The sequence below is a fragment of the Penicillium crustosum genome, assembly GCF_028827405.1.
Source record: "Penicillium crustosum strain IBT 35664 chromosome Unknown utg000002l_segment0_segment0, whole genome shotgun sequence".
In the NCBI taxonomy this organism is placed as follows: Eukaryota; Fungi; Ascomycota; class Eurotiomycetes; order Eurotiales; family Aspergillaceae; genus Penicillium; species Penicillium crustosum.
This window is the reverse complement of record NW_026623123.1, coordinates 8,856,820-8,880,779: the sequence shown is the minus strand read 5'-3', so window position 1 is coordinate 8,880,779 and position 23,960 is coordinate 8,856,820. Positions and strand designations below refer to the sequence as shown.

At 48.1% G+C, this 23,960-nt stretch overlaps 6 protein-coding genes across 6 annotated transcripts; 3 read left to right on the top strand and 3 right to left on the bottom strand.

Annotated features, from left to right (window-relative positions):
* Nucleotides 1–366: 366 nt before the first annotated feature.
* On the top strand, nt 367–2,384 carry N7487_006889 (MDR family MFS transporter; the record flags this gene model as incomplete). The annotated part of the gene is made up of 6 exons (XM_056874636.1): nt 367–626; nt 688–766; nt 844–1,114; nt 1,174–1,681; nt 1,731–1,890; nt 1,956–2,384. The coding sequence occupies 6 exons, from the start codon at nt 367–369 to the stop codon at nt 2,382–2,384; spliced, it is 1,707 nt and encodes a 568-aa protein (XP_056732356.1).
* Nucleotides 2,385–2,853: 469 nt separating this feature from the next.
* Nucleotides 2,854–3,999, bottom strand: N7487_006888 (zinc-binding alcohol dehydrogenase family protein; the record flags this gene model as incomplete). Its single annotated transcript, XM_056874635.1, has 1 exon — nt 2,854–3,999. The coding sequence occupies one exon, from the start codon at nt 3,997–3,999 to the stop codon at nt 2,854–2,856; it is 1,146 nt and encodes a 381-aa protein (XP_056732355.1).
* A 2,509-nt stretch (nt 4,000–6,508) lies between these two features.
* N7487_006887 (uncharacterized protein) lies at nt 6,509–10,340 on the top strand (the record flags this gene model as incomplete). Its single annotated transcript, XM_056874634.1, has 5 exons — nt 6,509–6,524; nt 6,599–6,961; nt 7,024–7,178; nt 7,232–8,905; nt 8,943–10,340. 5 exons carry the CDS (start codon nt 6,509–6,511, stop codon nt 10,338–10,340), a joined length of 3,606 nt encoding a protein of 1,201 aa, XP_056732354.1.
* Nucleotides 10,341–11,964: 1,624 nt separating this feature from the next.
* Nucleotides 11,965–13,302, bottom strand: N7487_006886 (glycoside hydrolase family 28 protein; the record flags this gene model as incomplete). Its single annotated transcript, XM_056874633.1, has 4 exons — nt 11,965–12,293; nt 12,378–12,507; nt 12,575–12,997; nt 13,054–13,302. The coding sequence occupies 4 exons, from the start codon at nt 13,300–13,302 to the stop codon at nt 11,965–11,967; spliced, it is 1,131 nt and encodes a 376-aa protein (XP_056732353.1).
* A 2,055-nt stretch (nt 13,303–15,357) lies between these two features.
* N7487_006885 (Class II aldolase/adducin N-terminal) lies at nt 15,358–16,388 on the bottom strand (the record flags this gene model as incomplete). The annotated part of the gene is made up of 4 exons (XM_056874632.1): nt 15,358–15,711; nt 15,765–15,886; nt 15,994–16,153; nt 16,206–16,388. The coding sequence occupies 4 exons, from the start codon at nt 16,386–16,388 to the stop codon at nt 15,358–15,360; spliced, it is 819 nt and encodes a 272-aa protein (XP_056732352.1).
* A 967-nt stretch (nt 16,389–17,355) lies between these two features.
* Nucleotides 17,356–17,619, top strand: N7487_006884 (uncharacterized protein; the record flags this gene model as incomplete). Its single annotated transcript, XM_056874631.1, has 1 exon — nt 17,356–17,619. One exon carries the CDS (start codon nt 17,356–17,358, stop codon nt 17,617–17,619), a length of 264 nt encoding a protein of 87 aa, XP_056732351.1.
* Between the last annotated feature and the right edge of the window lie 6,341 nt (nt 17,620–23,960).

The window sequence follows — 23,960 nt, the reverse complement described above, 5'->3', positions numbered from 1 at the left end:
TAATCCCCTTTGGGTATAGCTCTCTCTCTCTCTCTCTATAAATTTGTACTGAACACGAACATAGGTAGGTAGAAACCCTTCTTAGCTTAACCCTCGGGCTTGGACGGAGATAAATTTCGGATTTTGAAATCAGAATCCGATTTACCCAACACTCCGACCCAAATCCGCGCAGGTGAAAGAAGCTCCTAATCAATTACGGGCTTCGGAGGGAAAGTCCGCTTCATTCTACACCCAGATATCCATGTACTCCATTTATAATCAACAGTGGAATTAAAAGTATATAACTATGATATACCATTATCAAGATCCTGCAGTAATCATAGTATCATACCAGCATAAATTCTTCCCCCACAGCACTTGACTAGAATGGCCGAGACGGGATATTCCACTCCGGATGAGCCTCCTATAGACTCGTCCAGCTCGGCAGAAAAACGATATGACGCTGAGATTAGTACCTCCAGCTACGATACAGAACTTAAGCGCGAATATCCTTCGGGCCTGGCGGTCACTCTTATCCTGACATCAGTTACTCTGGCCTATTTCCTATTCTTCCTGGATCTGGCTGTCATTTCCACGGCCACTCCGGCCATTACAACCCAATTTGACTCGTTAGTGGATGTCGGTTGGTAAGTACATACTCATTTGGTGTTTTTCTTTTTTTGCAAGATACTAATCTATCCGATCTAGGTATGGCGGCGCCTACCAGCTTGGAAGCGCAGCATTTCAGCCCTTAACCGGCAAGATTTACAGCCGGTTTTCCATCAAGGTATATTTTGGATTACCTTTATTCACGACTCACAGATCATGAATACGAAAGCAAATTCTAACAAGATCATCATATAGTGGACCTTTCTTGTCTTCTTCGTAATCTTCGAAGTTGGATCTGCTATCTGCGGAGCAGCGCATTCGTCGGCCATGTTCATCGTCGGTCGTCTTATCGCGGGTATTGGGTCTGCTGGAGTGGCCAACGGCGCAGTAACAACCATCTCCGCCGTCCTCCCAACACAGAAACAGGCCCTTTTCATGGGACTCAATATGGGTATGGGCCAGGTGGGCCTTGCGACTGGGCCTATAATTGGAGGTGCATTCACGACGAATGTATCCTGGCGGTGGTGTATGTTAACTCCACTTCTCTCACGGAGATCCCCAAAATGCTGACTTTTCTCACATTAGGTTTCTACATTAACCTACCCTTGGGCGTTATCGTCGGCGGATTTCTCCTCTTCAATACAATCCCCGAGCCGAAACCTAAGGATCCGCCTCTGCAGATTCTCAGCTCTGTCATCAAATCTCTCGATCTCCCAGGATTCATGCTTATTTGTCCGGCGGTCGTCATGTTCCTCCTAGGGCTCCAGTTTGGCGGCAACGAATACGCATGGGATAGCTCAGTTGTGATAGGCTTGCTAGTCGGCGGCTGCGCTACCTTTGTTGTCTTCCTGATCTGGGAATGGAGACAAGGGGATAATGCTATGGTGCCGCTGGCTATGCTTAGACACCGCGTTATCTGGTCGGCTGCGATGACAATGTTCTTCAGCTTGTCTAGTGTTCTTGTCGCTGATTTTTACATTGCAATTTATTTCCAGGCAATCCACAACGACACGCCCCTAATGAGCGGTGTTCATATGCTTCCAATCACCCTCGGCATCGTTCTATTTACTATGATCTCCGGAACCATGAGTAAGTGTTTCCAGTCGAAATTTCATCTACTAACCGTCGCTAATACTAAAAAGTTTCCGTTTTGGGCTACTATCTCCCATTCCTTCTTATGGGGGTGTCATCTCATCTATTGGCTACGGACTCATGTCGACATTGGATACTACAACTCCTGTTGCAAAATGGATCGGATACCAAGTTCTCTACGGTGTTGGAAGCGGTTGTACGACTGCAGCCGTAAGTTTGATATTTCTAAAGTTGCCAAACAATAGCCCCCGTACTAATTCGCATCTTTCATTTAGCCCTATATAGCCATTCAAGGTCTCGTGGCCCCAGAGCAGATCCCCCTTGCTATGGCTATTATCATCTTCGCACAAAACATGGGTGCTGCCACATCTCTGATTGCTGCAAATGCTATCTTTAGCAATAGCCTTCGTTCCGAGCTTCAAAAACGCGCTACACAAATTAGTGTTTCTCCAGACGCGATTATCAATGCTGGAGTCCGCTCTATCCGTGAGATGGTGTCTAGCTCTGAGCTAGCCGCTGCCCTCGAAGCATACGCTAAAAGCATCGACAAAGTTATGTATCTCGGTATTGCTGTTAGCATCGCTGTTTTGGTGTTTTCTCCGGGACTTGGATGGAAGGATATTCGGAAGGCCAAGCTTCAGGTCATTACTGATAAGTCTCCTGATAGAGGTGATAAAGATTCGGCTGTGGTTGGTGAGAAGTAGGGTCGTTAGTCGGCAATGGAGTGGGAAATTTGGAGGACTATAGCTATCATTCTTTATAAGGTTACAAATCTACGGACGCGGGTAGTTAACTGGTTATTTCACTGTCGTTTTGGGGGAATTGGAATTGGTTTTATCAGGAACCTTGTCCGGGCAGTTCATACAACATTTAATGTTTTCTTTTATCACATTTTTCAATGCCCTATAAAAAGTTGTTCAATGAGAAAAGGTAATACAAGTGATCCGCATTCACACCTAGGCATAGGAATGGCCTGTATACGTGCATTTTTATTTTGATCGACAAGCACACCGAGTGAGAGAAGTCTTGGTTATGCAGCGAGATGATTGACTACCGTATGCACAAAGCTACTAAGAAGTTGCGGTAATCTGGTATATTGCTCAAACTATATATCTATCCTGTACTGCCATAATTCAAATCCATCCTAGGCACTGGGTATCTTTCCTAACTAAGTTAAAGCGTCACGACAAGTTTCTTTCCCGATACCCCCTTCCTCTGAAGATGGAGAGCCTCTTGTATCTTGTCAAGTCCCTTACCCACAACATGCGGAGGAGGAGCTGGCACAAACTGGCCCTGTTCAAGCGCTTGCGGTAGGAAACTTGTGTAGATACGAGAGACGACGCCATCAGGGTCAACCAGGTCATCGACAAGGATGAATTTGGCTTCCACCCCAGTCCTGATACGCGTCCCAGTCGATTTAATCATGCCGCCCATCATACCCATCAAGTACGTACCTTTACCAACAAATGTCGTAAGTTTTTCAGCAGGTATGATGGCGCCGGCCACAGCAATGAATTTCCGGGTGAGCTTGGGATCATGTTTCTTCATAACTGCAGTGCATGTCTGGACAGCACCATCCCCAATTGTATAGGCACCGACGAGCTCATGGTCTTTCAGAGCGCCGAGAAGATCCTCGACTAATGTTTTGCTCTTGTAATCGAACACCTGGGTAGCACCGAGACCCTTGACATAGTCAAAGTTCTTCGGAGACGACGTGGACAAGACCTGGTATCCAGCAGCGACAGCAAGCTGTACGGCGTTGCTACCAACACTCGAAGCGCCGCCAGTGATGACCACAGTGCATGGAAAGCCTGATTTTCCTACAACTTTAGTAGGAGCTGGGATCTGAGGCATGTCGAGACCCAGATAATCTGGATGGAAGAGGCCGTATGCGGCAGTTCCAAGACCCAGTCCCAAGACACAGGCCTGTTCATCGGTGATGGTCGGTGGAATTGGCGTCAACATGTTCTGTCTCATGACTGTATAGAGCTGAAAAGCTCCCTCAGCCGGACGGTTGACCTCTTTTGCAATGGCCGCAGCACTGCCGCAGACTCGGTCGCCTACGCGAAAACGCTCCACATCGGGACCGACCTCAACGACTTCACCGGCGACATCCGTGCCGAAGATGAAAGGATACTTGATGTAACCGGCAAGTACTGGGCCGATATACTGCAACACCCAGTCGAAAGGGTTGATGGCCACGGCGGTGTTTTTGATTACGACTTGGCCCAAGCTAGGGCGGGTGTAGGGTGCGTCGCCGACTTTAAATGGTAGGACCTTTTTTGCGGGGATCCAGGCTGCTTGATTCACTGGTGCCATTTCTGCGGAGGGAAGAGGTTGGTGTGCAAAATGAAGCAGCACCGGTTAGACGGGATGGCGTGTATAGGAGCAAACGAAAGCAAAAATAAAATCCGCAGAAGACTTGAGCGGAGTTATAAGTACATGCATCGCTATGATAAGACTTAAAAAATCTGAAAGGTTTAGGGGTTGTAAAGCGAGTGTATACAATGGACGGAATTGAACGGTATTCAGGCCGATGTCCGGTGTTGAGGTCCGGTTGAAGTCCGGTTGAGGCATTGCGCCTTAGGGTTCGTTACGGCCCGAGCGGTATCATTCTACCTTTATCCCCGAGGTCGACATGTTCTAGTCCACCCCACACGCTGCTTCCAAGGCTGCTTTGCATTGGTGGAATAAGATAGCGGCACGATGTCTCTGTTCGGCTATGCAGAATCTAGCTGCAGCGACGTCTGCATATTAGTGTCATCTCAGCGAGAAACTTTATTTTGACACACACAATCTGCTCAAAACTCAACCTCAGTTCATCTTCTGCATATCTTCAACATATCTTCAACATATCATCTTGGAAAATTACATTATCCGATAGATTTAGGCCTAATTCGATCCGGTCTTGGAGCTGCTCTAAGCCAGAGATAAAGGAAGGTGGACCTTTTTATATGGGGTTTGTTTTAGAAAGATGCATCGGATTGATCCACTAATTTTCTTTATAGAGAGCTTCGTATCTACCTATGTAGGAATGTTGATACCAAAAAGGAAACGTTGGAAACGTTGAAAACCTTGGAATAACTTTATTTCCTCCAATAGGCTCATATGAACCGTGGAACCCCCCCCCGCACAGCCACGTTCAAAGTTGAAAAAGTTGGGGAAAGAGGAAAAAAAAGAACCCTCCTCTTTTAGCAGAATGATCTACATTTTTTTTTTTAATTTAAAGTACCGATGACGCGTTAGGTCAGATCTCCATGGGGCCACGCTGATCCTATGCTGCAGGTGAGAAAATCATTGATCCATTTAATCTTTTAATCTCATGCCAAGCCTGCGACCGGCCGTATAATACCTGGGCATTGCACGGAGGTACCGAGGATTACTGCGTGCTCCACACCAAGACGTTCATATCCACCACATAATGCACCATGCCTAATACAATTGTGTCGTTTGAAGGTTACCTGAGCAATGTGGCTGGAGTGCCCTAATGCAGGAGTGAAAAGGCCCGTGTGTGAAAAGCTCATGAACTATACATTCGGATCCCGGCGGGGCAAATAGAAAATAGGGGACGAAATTAGTACCTGAATTGTATGATGTACGGAGTACAGTAGGTGAGAATGGAATCCATTAAATAATAGGCTTCCCGGCGGTGAAAGGGTATATGCAGACTCAGGCGGACCAGATGTGCAGATGATATGTGGATCTGTAGGCAAGAAAAGCAAGAAAGGCAACGTGTCAAGAGTCCTGTGAGAGTGTGAGAGTCCGAAGTGGCAATGAAACTGCAGAATTTGCCAAGCCCAAGTTCACATCCGGCTGTCTTTTTTGACATCCAGTGGGGATTAGAGTCTTGGCTACTCCGTAGAATGGGGGGTTGTTATAGAATTAAAAGGGGGGGTTAGAAGAGGAAATATTAAGTACGGAGTCCTCCGTACGGAGTATCACTCAGGGGAATCATAACATACCTAGGTACCTTACAAAGTATACCCCGTTGTGTTCGAACATAAGACATCTATAGCTATATTTATCCACCATGCATACTACTAGTCTACTTATAGTTCCATTGTCTCTCCACCGATAATCCAAGAGGGTCGGGGATGACGCCAATTAAAAACCTTTGTTCAAGGTTCCAGTGAGAGAGAAAAAAAAAAAAAAACCAAAGTAGAAATTGGCTCGGCTTCGGTTTTTAAGTGTCACACGAGAGAATAATATATTAATATAATAATCGTTGGGAGTTATAAGTTTATTATTGGTGTAGCGTGGAATGTTTAGTCTCTTTCGCCTCTCTCGGGACTTGCCCAAATGACCGTAGTTCTGTTTCTGGTTCTCTCTTTGGCCTTCTCTCCTTCTACCTCTTCTTACAATCCTCCTATTATTCCAATTTATCCCATTCCTCTTCTCCTTTTCTCTCTCTTTTGTCCCTGGAAATAAAACAAAAAACAAAACCAAAAAAAACCAAGGAACGTTAATCCCGGTGATTAGCGAAGACGTACCCAGCTTGTAACGTCATCTTCCTTGGCAGAGCTCGATTTCCCTAAACTCCTAAACTCCGACCCAACCACTCGTTCTCATTCATTCTTATTCTTCCTTCACCTTGTGTGTGGATTTGGATTTTATGGATTGACCTCTCTCATATTCGGTCCAGGCGCAGTCGCTATTTGACAGTCTCTCGTTCAGCGCAATTCGACCTACCTCGGACAGTTTCCTTTTAAATCCCACCACGCTCCAGTCTTTTTCCTTACTTTCAACACGTTTCACAGTCAAACTCACTGAGGGGTAATACTCAAAAAGACTACTGAGGTTCTTGTCTAGCACATCACATTCCGACGTCATGGGTCGTTCGCGTGGTAAGTCGATCCTTCCCGGGTATGCCGGGAAGTGCACTAGAGCCCGTTATTGACTCTCCCTTGCGTTTTACTAGTTCGCTCGTTTATATCCAGTTTGGGGGGATCGAGGCACAATGATTCTGCTAAAGAAAGCAAAAAGTTGTCGAAGAATGTTACGCCAGTGGCCAACGCGACTCCGTCCGATATACCACCCCAGTGGCAAACCCCTCCCGATACACCATCTCCTCCGACCGAATCACCGTCCCCTGTGAGCTCTGGACCAAGAGGCGGAAATAGCTCACGGCCGGCATCCATGATCTTTTCACGCAACCCGCCTCTCATGCAACAGGCAGGTGATACCCCACCGGAGCTATCGCCAATATTTTCGTTCCTCAATATCCACACAAGCAAGGTCTACCATGAAGGATACTTTCTCAAACTGAATGATCAAGATTCTCGTAAGTCAATATCTACCCCCCTCCCGGCGCCTTGCGGGGAAAAGTGGGCTAACACGTGGCAGACGGACGACCTTCTGGTGATCGGCAATGGGTGGAATGCTACGCACAACTGGTCGGAACTGTCCTTTCACTGTGGGATAGCGCTGCGCTGGACGCAGCAGGTGGAGAAGAGGTCCCGGCGACCTTTATTAACTTGGCCGATGCGTCTATTAAGATGGTGAGCTTTAGCCTCCCAGGATTATCAGGCATGGACTCACCAGTTACTCGCAGATTGAGACACTTCCAATCCAAAATGGAGCTATACAACCACTGAAGAACGTACTCAGCCTTTCTTCTGCAGGCAAAAATCGATACCTCTTGCATTTCAATTCTTTCAACTCACTAACCCAATGGACTGCCGCGATTCGTCTCGCCATGTTCGAACACACTTCTTTGTATGAAGCTTACACCGGTTCTTTGATTGCAGCGAAAGGAAGAACCCTCAACGGAATCAACTCTATCATGGCGCCCACCAAGTTCAAGTACGAGGATTGGGCACGTGTAAGATTTGGAGCAGGAACCCCGTGGAGACGGTGCTGGTTTGTGATCAGCCCGCCAGACGAAAAGGAGCTTCACAAAGCGCGGAAAGCCATGAAGAAATCGGCATATGACCGATTGACAATGCCTGTTACTGGAAACATCAAGTTTTATGAGACGAAGAAGACGAAAAAAGTGATTCCCATTGCAACGGTTACCCAGGTTTATTCTGCATATGCGATTTATCCACAATCCAAGGCATTAATTGATGCGTCCACCCTGGTGAAGTTGGAAGGACGGATCACCACGCACTCGCCGGATTCTTCCTCGGAGGGCCTTGTTTTTGTCATGCCAGAGCCACATCCTGCGGTTTCTGGATTGGAGATGATGCTGCGCTTCCTTTTCCCGACATTCGATACTTTCAATCTCTATGGCCGTCCTACCCGCCTAGTGGCAGACACTAATCACATTAAGAGTATCATGTTTGCCTTCCCCAAGGAACGACGCTACGGTTATCTTGATCTGCTTGACATTTCCAATCTTCTTCAAACCCCGGGAAGCCAAGAATGGAGTGAAGCTCAGTGGAGGAAACAGCTCAAAGAGGCGACACAGCGCCGAATTTCGTCTGGCAGGAGCAGAACCAACAGTGTGAACAGCACGAGACCTCGTTATCGCTCGATGTCTGGTCGAACCAGTGACATCCCTATGGACTCTACTCGCCGCCAGTTTGCTGGTCTCGAGAACAAGCCTGAATTCAACAATTCTACTGAGGCTATTATTCATGAAGTCCCCCAAAACGAGGGTTCACCCGTTGTGTATCACAACCGCGTGGTTTCTGATACCACGGGCTTTAACGTTGGCTCTCGACTAGGCCAGGGATCTTTACTTGAGAGCTCACCTGACTCGTCTTCTCAAGATCTGATGCAGCGTGGTGTTCCAGCGGTCGCGCCTATCGCTGAAAGTCCCAGCTCCGGGAGCGACTTAAATCTTGACCGTCCCCGTGGCCCGCCAGTTGAAGAGCAGCTCCCTCCACGCACCCCACCGGCTCCCGTTGAAAATCCACCCGCATTTTCGCATGGTCCCAAGGAGATGCCCGCTAACCGGCCAGAGGCTTCTTCGGAGCAGAGGTTGGCAAACAACCGGATGTCTCACGGAACACTCGCGCAACTCGCATCAGTCGGAACGATGGGGCTGAGCGCGGCAGCCGCGGGTGCTGCATGGAAAAACCACCAGGCACAGACTACGAACAACCAACAGCCCCAGGGTCGGAGCTTCGACAGAGCCTGTGCTCCCGACCCCGCTGTGTCCACAAACTCTCTTGCAGCTTCCTCAAGTGACGATGACTTAGGTCTTGCATTCCCTGTTCTACCTCCCCCAGTTCCGGAGCACCGCCCAAACACACCTAGTACTACCGATAGCCCCCGGCGGGTTCCCCCCCCAGAAATATTCCCCTCAACGTATGCAGATTGACTCCAACAAATCCGTGCGACGCAAGCCACTCCCCCAGAGAACCCTTTTCGTGGCAGAGCCACAGTCACCAAGCGAGCCGAGTTTTGAGGATCTACGCCATACCCTTGATGAAGATGCTTTGAATAAAATTGCTCCTCATCTTCCATCCCCAGTCTCATCTACTGGAAAAAGAAACGGGAATGAGGACGAGAGCATTTATGATGATGCATCGACGGTTTCGCCTTACTATGCTAGCACCCACGGCTCTGTCTACAGCAAGAAATCCATTGCATCCACTAAACCTAGAATGGGTGTCATGAAGACTGTGGGAGTCCCAGCTGTCAAGGATTATGTCATTGGTGATGCTCATTATACTATGGACAAGCCCCCAACCTCGAACCCAGATATTCCCGCTGTGGACTTCGGCCCAACTATGACCTATATGCCTACTACTGGGCGGCCAACCACCTCAGACACCCTGAGAAGACCAATGCACCAACGCAATGATTCGTCGGGAACCAAATTTTCCGTTCCTACCCACGCAATCGATCAGGCTAATGCCCGGCCTTCCACCGGGGAAGAATTTCGACGGAGCATGCTGTGGCAGCCTGGAATGGCTTCCGGTCGCCCTGTTACTCCAGGTGGAGGACTTACACCGGAACAGTTCGTGCAGCAACGGGCGGCCCCCAGTCCTCCGATGCATCTCCACAATCGCACCCCTTCCAATCCTATGTCAGTACACCGTCCGGTATCTGGCGACTGGACGCAACATGTCCGTCCCAATTCGCCCATAACCCCTCACCGGGATCCCAACTATCGACCTTCCTCTCGTGGTGCCCAGGGTATGCTTAACTACAACGAGGCTTCAACCAATCTTTCCGCTCGTGAACAGGAGCACGTTGCCCGCATGACCGGTTCCTCATTCTTCAATATGTCAAATGACAACCGGAAGCCACAGGCGCCGGTGAACCCTATGGGCCTTGTCTCACATATCGATGCCCGGGAGCGCGAGAAGCGTGAAATGCGGGAGGGAATGTCGAACCAGGCGGTTCAACAGGCCATTGCGCACCGTCAACAACACATGATGAATCAGCAACAGTATGTGCCTCAGCAGTTCGCGCCGTCTTTCGCGCCGTCTTTCGCGCCATCGTTCGCACCGCCGTTCGCACCTCAGCCTATGCAGCCCCAACAGGCTGGTTCTGTGTATCCATCTCAACATGGCCGCCACGAGTCCATGTACAACATGCCGGCTGCCAGCCACACATGGGATGCCCTAAACCAGACGGCCCGGCCCGACGAACCCCGTCGATCATCCTGGTACGGACAGCTCGCGCAGGCTCCTCAAACACCACTTAGCTATCCACAAAGCCAGCCCTACGGGCAAGAGCCGAGGTACTACACCCACGCTAAATAAACCGGTTCCTCCCCTCAGGTCGGACTGGTCCTGTCACCCATCTATCGTTTTATCACAACCTCAACTTTCCTTTCAGCCCTTTAACTCCTCTTTCCCTGCACATCATTAGCAGCGTCATTCTTTTTTATGTTCAACTTGCCATTCCTATATACCTATCAACCTTTGCACTTGGCTTCCAACTCGTTCCTCCTGCACACATTCCTTCTCCTTGTACTCTCCAGCATCACTCATTATCATCTCTTTTATCTCATTGCTTTATTGCTTCTTTGCATCACGCATCCAACCGGAGTTCCAGATGGGCGTGGTGGGATCGTCCCTGATTTTTTTCATGCGAGTCCCTTGCTTATCATTATATCGGGGTCCTTGCCTTTTACTCTTCTTCTTTTATTCACATGTTTGTTTAGCATGTAGATCAGACTTGTGGAAATATGCGGCCTGTATGTACGCGGTATAGATTGACCATGGATATCAAACCAGGCGATTACTCTTTTTTTTTCTCACATTTCTTCTTTCGGGCAATGGATTTTGTAGCAGTAAATGTACATGTTACACCAAAAGGATAGGGATTGATTTAATATTTGGACTTGCGATTTTCCTTTTATAGTTAGTGCTAGCAGTAGATCTGCGGATTCTTCACGAATCTTTCCTGGATGATCAAAAAAAAAAAAAAGTGCTGCATCTGGCATTTGACTCGGTGAATATTATATGAAAGAAGCAGTGCATCACATACAGGAAGAACTTATCCAAGCTGTAGCTCGTGGAAACAGCCTACGCGCTATGACTTGTCTGTCGGAATCCAGGACGGTCATGTACCGCTGAGAATCCCTCTTCTTTTTGCCCTCGTGTTTCTTTTTTCTTTTTCTTTTCCTACTACGTTAAAATGTAATACGGAAAGAGGAAATGCTCAGTATAGATATAGATATCTAGGATTTGGGCCATTTACGCAAGTCTCCTAGTATAGTGGGGCCGAGGGGGGATTTATATAAAGTTAAGGTTATGCCAGGCAATAACCGGGGTAGTGCAGTAGTTAAGAGCAATGTCAAACTTGCAAGGTTGTCATCTTAACCAGCCACAGGCCTGAGTTCGATTCCCCTTGGAACTAAAGTTCGCGGTCTGATGGTCATCTTGGCGATGTACTGCTGGGAGTCACCCCTTCTTCTTTTTTTTACCCCTTAAAAAGACGGCAAGGAAATCAATGTATATAGACAGGCTATATGGTATAAGCTGACCATATTGGCTTCAAGCCATTTACCTGGTAGGCCAACTAAAATTTAAGGGAAACCGATTTGCGTTGATAGGGGATTTATATAGGATACTGGTACAGTGACCATGGCCTCGGTCCTGCTAGAAAGTCCCAAGACAATAAGCGCAGATCATCGCATACCGCAGGTGAATGTTACTCATTCTGACTTGAATGCTGCATACGAGATCTCCAAATACTTACACAGCGAGAAAGATTTATATAGTGAGAAGATTTAATCAAACAACAAATTTGCAATTTGACCCAAGTACCTCATCTAGAGGGAAAATAGTATACACAACGGGGGGGTAACAAGTAGACAACAAAAACCCCAATTAAAAGAGTTAAAAAGGCCTACACAGTCCGACTCAAAATTCGCAGAATTTAGCAGCTAGCACCGCTGGGAATACCCTTGCACTTCTTGCTAGTCTGACCACCGGTGATGCTAACGCCGCTCCAAGACCAGTCGGAGCAAGCACCAGAAGCACACAGGATGTAGGTATCGACACCACTGCTGGCGACAGTTCCGTGGACGTTGTCGATGGTCAAGTCGGTAATGGGGACACCGCTGGTGGGGGTTCCGGTAGGGCTACCGTTCTTGTAATCCTGCTCGATGACGATACCGTACTTGGCAATTCCGGAGAGAGTGATGTCCTTGTAGGTGACGCCCTTGACGGCACCGGTGGCGCCGTAGACGGTCTTGATGCGAACGCCTGTAGAACTGGGGTATTAGAGATACTGACATCGGTGAAAAAAGAATGTAAAAGAAACTGAAGCTGGGGAAATTCTTTACGTACCGTTGTCGGAGTCCTTGATGGTGCAGCTCTCGACGGTGACACCGTCAACGGTGTTGTCGGAGCGTCCACCGACGGAGCCGATGGAGATACCGTGGCCGCCAGTGCACTGAGCGCCAGTGAAGTGGACGTTCTGGGAATATCAGTTAGTTAAAGTTCCATGAAATAAGATAAGTCCCAATTTGTCGGTATGTACATACAGTGCCGGAGTTGACAGCCAGGCAGTCATCCTGGTTGTGGACGATAGGGCTGGTGATGTAGACACCGTTGCTGGAGCCGACGTCGAAAGCGTCGGTGTTGTGGCCGCCGTTGCTATCACCGTCAGCGTTGTCGACGGTGATTCCGCTAAGAGTCAGCTCCTTGGCGCCGTTGATGCTGAAGACCTGCACGGGGGAGTTCTTGATGTAGATGTTCTCGATCTTGGAGTTGGTCAAGCTGTGAGCGTAGAAGAACTTGGGCTTGGTCTTGCCGCCGTTGGTTCCCTTGCCGTCCCACCAGCGGGCACCATCACCGTTGAGCTGCGCGCCTGAGGCACCCTGGACGGTGATGGAGGTTCCGGAGACGGAGACCAGAGGACCTTCCCATTCCTTGTAACCGAAGGTGGTGGTTCCTTCGAAGATGACCTATGCGAGATAAGGTTAGTATGGAGATTTGAGGTTGGAGATCGTGATGAGCTTACGGTGGTACCGGACTTGAGTCCTGTCAGGTCCAGAGTAGTTCCGGCCGGGACTTCGACGTTGCTCAGGGTAATGGTTGAGCAAGAGGTCTTGCTCTTGATGGCTTCCGCAGCACCGCTGGAGCCGGAGAAGGTACAAGAAGCACGAGAAGTAAGGAGAGAGGTTCCAAGAACGGGCTCAGCGGCGGGAGCTGCGTTGACAGCAGTCGCACCGAGTAGGGCAATCAAGCCAAGTTTGAGACTGGAGGCCATGATAAAGAAAATATGAAATAGAAATGAATGTGGGGTTTTAAAAGAGTGTGATGGTTTGTTTATGATTTTCAAGCAAAGAGCAGACGAGGGGAGTCTTATATACCTCTACGGTTCATCCTGAAACGAACTGGAATCTAGAACTAGAGCCGAAATTAGATTGAGAGGAACCGAGATTTTCCTTTGAAGGGTTGTATCTTTCCGAGAACAGGCACCGATGAATTTTTCCTCCAATGTGATCCTGAGCTTTGTGGTTTATCCGTCCTGCGGGGCTTCGTTTCAGTTTCAAAGCGGCGATGGAAGACGAATCCCGCCAAGGGGTGGTAGAATAAGTCAAGCTCATTTGTGACTTCAGATGGCTGTTTCGAATATAAGACATTCGGATTTCTAGGTGGGGATCCACTATGTAATGGCATTTAAACGAGGTTGAGCCGATGGCTCGTATTGACCTAGTTTGACGTGTGAAGCCGGGGAGTCCACGGAATAATAGCAATAATGGTTATCAACCCTAAACCCCATGTGTAGGAGAGAACTGAGATGCACTCGACAAGCGAGGAATAAGATACTCCGTGAAGTAACCCCCGGGCCGTGGACCCAGTTTCAGAAGTTAAGCCTTTGGCCCCTTTTTTTCTGCCGATCTACGAACCTGAAAAAGGCATGGAAGTGAAAATATCTGGAAAATTTTTTAAATTAACCAAAAAAAGTCATCTAAAAAGACATCTAAGACATTCAAAAGGATTTCTAAAAAGAAGTCAGAAAGCATACGCGGCCAAGTATCCATCCGTTCCTTTGCGGCAGACTCGGAGGAATGTGCAATATATCAAGCCTTCAGTTCCCGCTCAAGCTATACCTAAGGAGCGCCAAGTCTCCACTACGTTGCTTATTATGCGGATACAACTTGGCCCTACACCCCTATCTTCTGAAACAGGAGTCCTTTATCGCTTCCACATATCTAGAATACGAAAACACGAATTCTTGCTGACCAGACCACATTTGTTGAGACACTTGTTGGGACGTCTTGGATGCCTTGTTTCCCAGGCTTCATCCAGCTACATACGTTACTGTATTCGGTAAACTAGCCGCCACCAGCCGCCATCCCGAGGTCTCTAAAACACATAGTAAATGAGATAAATTACAACTTAATATCTCAACCACTACAACATAATCAAATTCTCATTCTTGGTAAATAGGTATCGATAAACATTTTTAGTAGCACATATCAATTTTGAAAGAACGGGGGACTTATATCATTGTCGTATGGAAAATTACGTCGCTAGGTTTCAAAAATATATATATCTTAGTCGCCAAATCAGTAAATTTGTCGAAACTCCCCAAAGTGACTAGTTATCATATAAAAACCATTAGAATAAAAGGAAAAGTTCTTATAGACTACTGTTGTTGAGATATCAAGTTGTAATTTATCGCATTTACTATGTGTTTTGGAGATGGCGGCTCGCTTACCGAATACGTTAAGTAGCTCTATATAAATAGTTGTTGGAATCTACAGGCAAGTAAGTAGAGCAAATAATATGCGTTGTATTGTAAAGGTATAAAGTTGTACAGAGCATAGAGGAAAGAGAGCAGTAAACCACTACTACTACTACTATGGAATATGGATCATGTGACATATGGGCGATATCAACACCCCCTACGATCATTGGCATATAGATCGCTAAAAAACCACCCCCCAGAGCTCTTTCCTCCAAAAAAAGATAAAGCTATTCAGAGTATACAAATGCGCTAAAAATCACTTCGAGGGACGTTGAAGGTTAGTCGACTGGGAGTACAACACAGTGATATTCGAAATCAGCTTTAGCTCCATACTCTCACGCTCTCTTTCTTAGAGCCCCACTATAAGATTACTATAACTCACCGGGAGATATTTCCGTTATATGCAATGTACCACCGATAAGTCATGATAGATTACGGTAATAATAATCCTTAGCCGTGGGATTTCTTTCCATTCTGGAAGGGAACTCCATATAATACACCAAAAAAACTTAAATTCAAGGCCTAGTAGATGGTCTATTGCGTAATAGTTGAAACTATATCATAGGCCTAAGCATAATCCCCATCGCTCTCTGCTTCCATTAACTTGAAAGAAGGCAAAGCTGAAAACCAGCCAGCTAGAGGCGTTCCGACGCTCTTTCTGGTGAATTTCGCATCCTCATCATCAATCACGATTGGCTTTTCACCTCTTGATCCTGCCGCAGCCTCGGCCATAAGTTGGACATGACAGCATTTATCAAGAGACATAAACCAGAAAACTGTCTCTTCCACAGTTTGGCCACACGTGATAAGTCCGTGGTTTTGCAGAAGTGCTGCTTTGGCGTGGCCTAGAGCTTTGGCAATTGCAAGGCCTTCATCGCTAGCGAGAACGATACCCTTGAACTGCTTATAGACTGCGATGTCCTATAATTTGTAAGCGTCTAGCTATATATAAAACGGGCGGCATGGTATCCTACATCATGGAAAGCGCACGAGTCTTGGGATATCATGTCGATTGGTCTCCCAAGAGAACAAAATGCACGGCCGTAGATAGAGTGGCTGTGCGCAACGGCGTTTACGTCCGGGCGAGCTTCGTGAACTATAATAAAAATTAGTAGGTTATTCTTAATGATCAAGGATGCCGCTAGGCGAAAGAGGAGAATACTCGATATATATCAAGCATATCTCTAAGCCATAGACACCTACCTGCATGATGAATCATATATGCAGCAGTATTAAGTAGCTTCACATCGCCTCCTTCGATGACTTTACCACCCTCTCCAACACGAATCAAATCTCTAGCACGAAGGCTCGGCCAGGGTACACCGAAAGGGTTAACCCAGAAAGTGTGGGGCTCCACGGGATCCTACAACTTTCAGTAAGCAGAGAAACAGAATTCGAAGAAATTGTTAGCTTACACGCAATGTAATATGACCCGCAACCCCTTCGTCAAATCCGAGCTTCGCAAAAATTCGAAATGCTAGAGCGAGTCGGCCTTTCTGGTATTCGCGTTCCTCCAGTTTATCGTCGAATTTTGGAGGACTTGGTAGCGCAGCCATTTTGCCTCGGGTATCTTCGTCTGACAGTCCCGGCTCGTGCATTGTATGAACTGTGGAATAATAAGGAAGGCTGTTATGTGTAGGAAGGGGAAATCCCTAACCTTGGCGATTGGTATTTATATAGCAAGGTAGTTAGACTTCGGAACCCGGCACCTAGGTGGTTGGTTCTAGCCCATTGCCAGACCCTATACCGAGGTATGACCGCTACTACTGTATAATATTGACCTACCGTATCTACATCCGCGGCACTGGAAACATAAACATTCGTCAAACAGTGGCTTACAGGTATCAAATAAGGCGTACAGTACTTAGCGGCGGCAAGTGGTCCTTGCCGAGCTAGCTCCATCGCCCCAAACTACATTTAGTTACCTAGGTTGACTCATATACATATGGACTGAACTAGTATTGGTCTGCGCAAAGAAGGCAGTGATATAATCTTTTACGGTCAGAGGGCGAGCATAATGACGCAGAGTCCAGTATGCCCTGTATGTTGCTACTCTTCTTAAACTAATCTACCTATATTGTACGTGCGAATCATTCTTTTAATTTCTTTTAGGATCCATCTTTACAACTTTCTTGCTGTAGACCCATCTAACACTACGGCTCCGGAGCTGGATAATCCAATATCATGGATGCTTTGCGTACTGACCAGCGGATCATTTTTCGTGCTTTTTTGGAAATCATTTTGCTTCCTCATAACTGTTTTTACCCCCATCGCCTTTCCTAGCCTGAGTCTGAACAAGGAATGAGCTGCTCAGACAGCGCCCAAGTACCCCGAGCTCTTCTCTAACCTCTCAAAAGGCCAAAAACCCCAGATCCTATGGATCGGATGCTCCGACTCGCGCTGCCCGGAGGCCGGTGATGTCTTCGTCCAGCGCAATATGGCCAACGTGCTTCACTCTGGTGACCTTAGCTTATCCGTTATTATCGAGTACGTCGTACAATACCTGCTTGTCAAGCATTTTGTCGTGTGTGGACATACCGCCTGCGGTGGTGTCACCGCGCTGCCATGGGCAACAAGCAGTTTGGACTTTTGGACACCTGGCTGTTGCCGCTGCGCCAGCTGCACGAGCATAATTATGACTTTTTGAGGCCCATGTCTACTGAAGAGGCGGCCATGAAACTGGCTGAACTAAATGTTCGTGAGGGTCTTAATGTGGTTAAGCAGAAGGGCGTTGTTCTGAACGCCATTCATGAGCGTGAACTCCAGCTCCATGGTCTGATCTATGATACCAGATCAGGTATCCTCAGTGAATTAGACTTCAGGAACTGAAGGAGATGACCATGACTCATTTGACAGCGCTCCGGACCGACTGAAGTGGCCAGTTTTCAAACTATACAATTTTTGGCCCGAAGGCCTCAATATGGTGACAGTAGCAATAAGTAGCATGGAACATATTTTGGGTTAGTTAGCAAAAGCGAGAGATAGAAATTTCACTATAAAAAGGGCTGATTTCATTATCAACATGTTTCTTTTCGGCCCTGTGGGGATTGTAGATTCTACCCCTCCGTAGACAAATGTATGATCTGAGTTGTGGATCTTCCTACTACCATATGCGAAAACAGATTCCCCACCGTACACTCGCAGATTGTGACCTAAAACCTGTCCTAAAACGTGCCAATCTATATGTAGATTAGGTGAAGATATTTGTGTTTCTAAAAATATATGGATGTTTTTACAGGATGAGTGTCGTCAGGTGGGTTTGTAAATTGGAAGATCTGGGTACTGTATGCCTTATTCGATACCTGTAAGCCACTGTTTGACGAATGTTTATGTTTCCAGTGCCGTGGATGTAGATACGGTGGGTCAATATTATACAGTAGTAGCGGTCATACCTCGGTATATGGTCTGGCAATGGGCTAGAACCAACCACCTAGGTGCCGGGTTCCGAAGTAGACTTCCGCAAAGCTCGAAAAACCCGAAACCCGACCCGGCTAGACTTCGGCAGAACCCATTTTAGGTCGGAACCTCCGACCCAAAACCCAATAGGTTAAACCTAATAACCCAACAACAACCTACTTAAAGCTATCTTTACAAAAAATATAGGTCTTAACGTTTATAACGATACTAAGTTATTTAGATAAATAGCTGTTTTTTATAACTATTCTAGTGTGTTTATCGAATATTACTATATTATTATAGACTATTAAAAATATATATTTATAGTAGAGGGTAAAAAATATATTAATTATATAGTTATACGTTAGAATTCTATTTATCTGGTTTATACTATGTTATGGCCTCGATAGGTCACTTAATGTGAAGGGCTGAAGCTTTATTGATTCAATTAGGCTAGGCCAACATGCTGTTTACATCAATCTTAGAGAAAAGGTAACTATCTACTGGCGATGGGGGTTTATGTATGTTATGGGCACGTGCCTCACGTGATCCAAGCCGGGCTCTGGCCCGTTACAGTACCCCCCTTTAGATTGATCCTCACAATAGGCACGATGATGTCGCCGTCGGCGTTGAAACGGTGCCGAGAGGGCCTCGGAACGGGCCCGTATCGTCGTTCGTAGTCATCAAGTGCTGAGCAGCTCTCAACCAGATCCAACCTCTCCCATGTCGTTTCTGCATATCCCACCCATTTCACCAGAACCTCAGTCTGTATTCCCCTACCAACTCGTTTCTCCCGTGTCGACAATATTTCTTCAACTTCGTACTCCAGCTCGCCATCGACTAGAACTGGGGGTGGCTGCGAATCGTCCACGATTTGTGACGGAAACGGGTCCGTTGCGGCAGGTCGAATCAACTCTACGTGGAAGACTGGGTGTATGCCAGAAGGCACATTGAGGCGCACAGTGTGGGACGTAGGCACCTCTTCAACTTGGTATTGTGCATGAATCCAGTCTAGTTTCTTCGACGGGCGCTGAGAGCGCACGTTTCGTAGGTTCAACCATACCCGATCTCCTACATGGTAGGTAGGTGCTGCTTGCCGAGATCGGTTTGTATGTTCCTGCTGCTTCTCCTGCGCTACTGCAATCGCTGACTGTGCCCAATCGGTGGCTTCTCGTAGTCGATTCACGAACGTTTCGCCAGCGCGTGCGGGCTGAGTCATCATTGTTCCGAGAGCGTTCGTACTACTGTCTTCGATTCCTAGGGGGTCGATATGATACCCATGGGTAAAGAAGAACGGGGATAAACCTGTTGAGGAGGCGTCTCGGTTGTTAATCGCGATAGCTACTATTGGTAGTAGCCCCATCCAGTCGTCCTGAGCGTAGGCAATGAACGTTCGCATGATCCGTTCGACCTCTTGGTTCGCTCGCTCTGTTGCTCCATCTGATTGGGGGTGGAAGGCGGTAGATAATCGTCGCTGAATCGATAGTTTCTCGCAGACGATTCGCCAGAACCCACCTACGAATTGCGAGCCTCGGTCGCTCGTGATCGTTAGCGGGAGTCCGTGGTGCATATAGAAATGCGTTAAGAAGACTTCCGCCACCCGTCCTGCCGTGATTTCTGTCATACCAATTAAGATGACCCCTTTTGTCAACCTATCCGTTATAACCAATAGATTCGTGGCTCCGTTTTCCTTCGACGGGGGTAGGTCTGTGATGAAATCCATTGCTATTTCGGCCCAGATTCGTTGGGGAATCGGTAACGGTTTTAACAACCCGTGTTTCGTATCGCGCCAGACTGTGCTCCTTCCACATACCGTACAGTTTCGTAGGAATCGTCGTACATCTTTGGCTGCGCCGGGCCAGAAGAACCGTCGAGATAATATCGAGTATGTGGCGTCTCGTCCTGGGTGCCCGGTGATATGAGAATCGTGAATCTTCTGGATGATCCCTGTGCGTAATGGCTCGCTGTCTGGGATCCATAATCGCTGGCGGAAACATAGTAGCCCTCGTTCATCGAGGTGACATTCCGATAGGCTAGTCTTCACGCCCGTTTCGGCGGCGATTCGGCGGTCTCCCTGCTGTAGAGCTTGGGAGTATAGCTGATATGTGCCATCTGTCGCCCTGCCCTTCTTCCATTCCTCCTGTAACTCGGGTTCTTCAAAGAGGGAAACTGGGGTATTGAAGTCTAATCGCGCTTCTTCCTCTGAGGCATCGGTGACTGCTTGTCTTGGTCTGCTCAGTCGAACCGAGACCTTTTCGAAGAGGGTTCGGAACCGATTCGATAGTCGTTCGTCAGTAGCATCCTGTGGTATATCTTGGCCCCGTCGTGAGAGTGCATCGGGAAGCACTGCGAGCTTCCCAGGCCGATAGTGTAACGTGAAGTCGAATTCTGCCATTAAGCCTGCCCATCTCATCTGCCGTTCACTAAGGTGCTGCGCTTTGTTGAAGTATCGTAGGTTTTTATGGTCCGTTACGATAGTGAATCGTGGGACCATCTTCAACTCGGGCCTCCATTCCCGTAGTGCGCGTATGATCGCTAGCAACTCCTTGTCGTGGATCTCGTAGTTCGACTCTGCTGGGGTCAATTTCTGCGAGATATAGGCACAGGGGGCCAACTGGCCGTCGTCTTGTCGTTGAGATAGTACAGCTCCCGTAGCCCATCCGGATGCATCGGTTTCTACTACCGTCTCTCTTTCTTCTTCGAAGTGTGCTAGGATTGGGGCGTTAATAAAGAGGTCCTTGAGTTCTGTGAAGGACTGCTGGCAAGCTTCATCCCATTGGAACACCACGTCCTTCTTCGTGAGCCGGGTCAACGGTGCCGATAAGGCAGCGAATCGGGGTATAAACGATCTATAGAAGTTGGCGAATCCGAGGAATCCGCGCACATCGCGTACTGATTTCGGGGCTTCCCACGCACGTATTGCTTCCACTTTCTTCGGGTCCACGTGAATTCCCTCGCCTGCACGGATAATGAATCCAAGGTATTTAACAGAGCTCTGTTCGAACTCCGACTTTCCAATGTCGCATTGCAACCCCGCGTCCTTAAGCTTCCGTAGCACTTCGTGTACTTTTCGGCGGTGATCTTCTATCGAACCGCTAGAGTAAATGATGATGTCGTCGACATACGCTGATACAAAGTCGTCGAGGTACTCTTGTAGGGTTTGGTTGATGAACCGTTGGAATGTCGCTGGCGCTCCGGTGAGGCCAAAAGGCGTAACATTCCACTCAAAGAGGCCGTATCGGGTACGAAACGCTGTCTTCCATTCCTCTCCTGGTGCTACCCGTACTTTGTGAAACGCTGCGATGATATCCAGTTTCGTAAACCACTTCGCTTTCGCCATATTCCGTAGGGTTTCTCGGATAAGGGGTAGTGGATAGCGATCTTTTACGCTTAGGTCGTTTAACCCCCTATAATCGACACAGAATCGAACTCCCCCGCCCGGTTTCCTCACTAGGAGTACTGGGGCGGCTGCGGGTGACTTGCTAACACGGATGAAGTTCTTATCCAGTAGATCTGTCAACGTTTTTCGTAGGTATAAAAGCTCCTCTTTATTCATTCCGTATAGTGGACCGTAAGGCGGGTGTTCTTCGTTACCATTTCGGTCGCGATTCAGTGGTATCTTATGGTCGATTCCAGGTCGATGTGGTGGTAGCTTATCAGCTAACTGTTGGCTAAAGACATCCAGCCATTGCCAGTACCGTTTCGGTAGCTTTTCCTTCAAATCGACATGCTTCTTAGGTCGTAGTGCTTTGTCGATATCGTCTAGCGTGACTTTCCCAATCTGTAGACGATCCGGTCGAGGGGTGCTATCGAATAGCTGCCGAATCGACTTGGCTGAAGCGCGGTTAACACGTAGTGCTTTTGCACCGACCGGTCCGATGGTCCTATTCTTTCGATTCCAGCATCTGGTTTTCTCTCTGGTTTTAGAGAAAATGTCCATATATCCTTTGTTCGGCGAGTATATTCCATCGACGTCCTTGATCCACGGGAGGCCAAGAATGATTTCGTCTATCTGGTCCTCAATGATATACGCAAAGATCGTACCGTTCTGGTGGCCGTGGATATCCGCATTGAAATACGTGACGTGGGTGATTCGGCCCTGATTCGCTACCACTCCGTCTAGCTGTCGGGGACGAATCTGTATGCGCGGAAGGTCGAGAGATTTAGCGAGTGCTCCATTTACTGTTGCGTAGCTTAGACAGCCATGATCGACTAGTGCTTCTGCAAACTGGATTCCATTCACTCTAACGTCAACTAGGAACGGTGGTTCCTCGCTTCTGTCTAGTTTCTCGACCCCCTTTCGCTCCTGCTCGCGGCTAAGAACAGGAGCTACTCGTTTTCCGACTCACTATTGGTCTGTACGCTCTCTTCTGTCGAACTAGGTTCGGTATCTTCCTCGACTACTGCTCGCGATTTATTGATACGGGCGGTTCGTTTATGTTTCGGCGGCTTTTCGCTACTGTCGCGATCCTCCTTCCTTTTCGGCTTGCTTGCCGCCACGCGGTTTTTCTGCTCTGGGCGTCTTGCTGGTAAGAGCGGGCACTCCGAAATCCAGCAGCCGGGCTTTCCACAACGTAGGCAGCGGCCTTCTTCCCGGCGGCTGCTTATCTCTTCTTCACTAACCCATTGTGCTCTCTTTGGTCGTTCGTGGCGTTCGCGACTGATTCGTCGGTGATTCGCGTGCGGATCGACGCGGTTTACCGATACCGTCGGGGTCCAATCCATTTCATCTACAGATTTCGTAGAGCGGCGAGTGGGCGGTTTACTTATGTTCAACGCGTCCATATCTGTGCTAATTTCGTGAAGACGGGAGATCAAGCCTTGGAAGGTGGCGGGTATACCACGATTCATCAGCGAATTGCTCATAGTTCGATTTAGGGAACCGAGCAAGATCTGTCGCTTAGCTTCGTCGGGCCATTCTAGTGCTCCAGCGTCGGCGAACTCCTTTTCTAGCCGTGGTAGGAATTTCGAGAAAGCCATACCTTCAGATTGATTGATCTGGTGAAGGCGTCGGGCAGCCCGTGCTTGTGCGTTTGGGTCACCATAGATCTTTTCTAGGTAATCTAGGAGCTCTTCCGGGGTGCCGTCGTTTCGTCGGTGTTTCACATACGTCCCGGTGTTCTTCCAGGCGAGCTTCTCTAGCCGGGAGAATACGTACATAAATTGTTCGTGTGTGGCACCAATGGCTTCGCCATCGACTGCCAGTTTGTTTTCCATCGTGATGCGCCATGTAGGCCAGTCATTTACACTTCCCGCGAATAACACTGGGTCGGGGAGTCTCGCTCTTGGTCGGCGGTAGGGCTCTCCGATACTCGACGGCGTTTCGGTGGCGGTTCGTACTTGTTCCGTGACCGTTTCGCTAGTGATCTCATCGGTTTGATTGCTGATGCCTTGTTGTGCTATCATCTCTTCGAGGCGGCGGATTCGCTCTCCTTGTGCGGCGGAGAGTCGTTCCTGGGTTGCCGCGTGCTGCTCTTGTGCAGTCACCATCCGCTGTTGGGAGGTAGTGAACTGCTCCATTGCTTCGCCATGGGCTTGTTGATTCCTCATCATCTGTTGCATTATAGCTTCCACCCACTGTGGGGGTGTACTCTGCTGAGCCTGAGGTTCCATGGTTACTGGTATTCTGTTGGTGCTTCGTCGCTGAATCGGGGGTGATTCAGGGGTAATTCTTCTGCTATGCCTAGGGATTGTCGCTTCTAGGGCTTTTCCGTTGGGGTCCGATGGTTTAACGATAAGAATCGGAAGATTGATGTATGTGAAGGGCTGAAGCT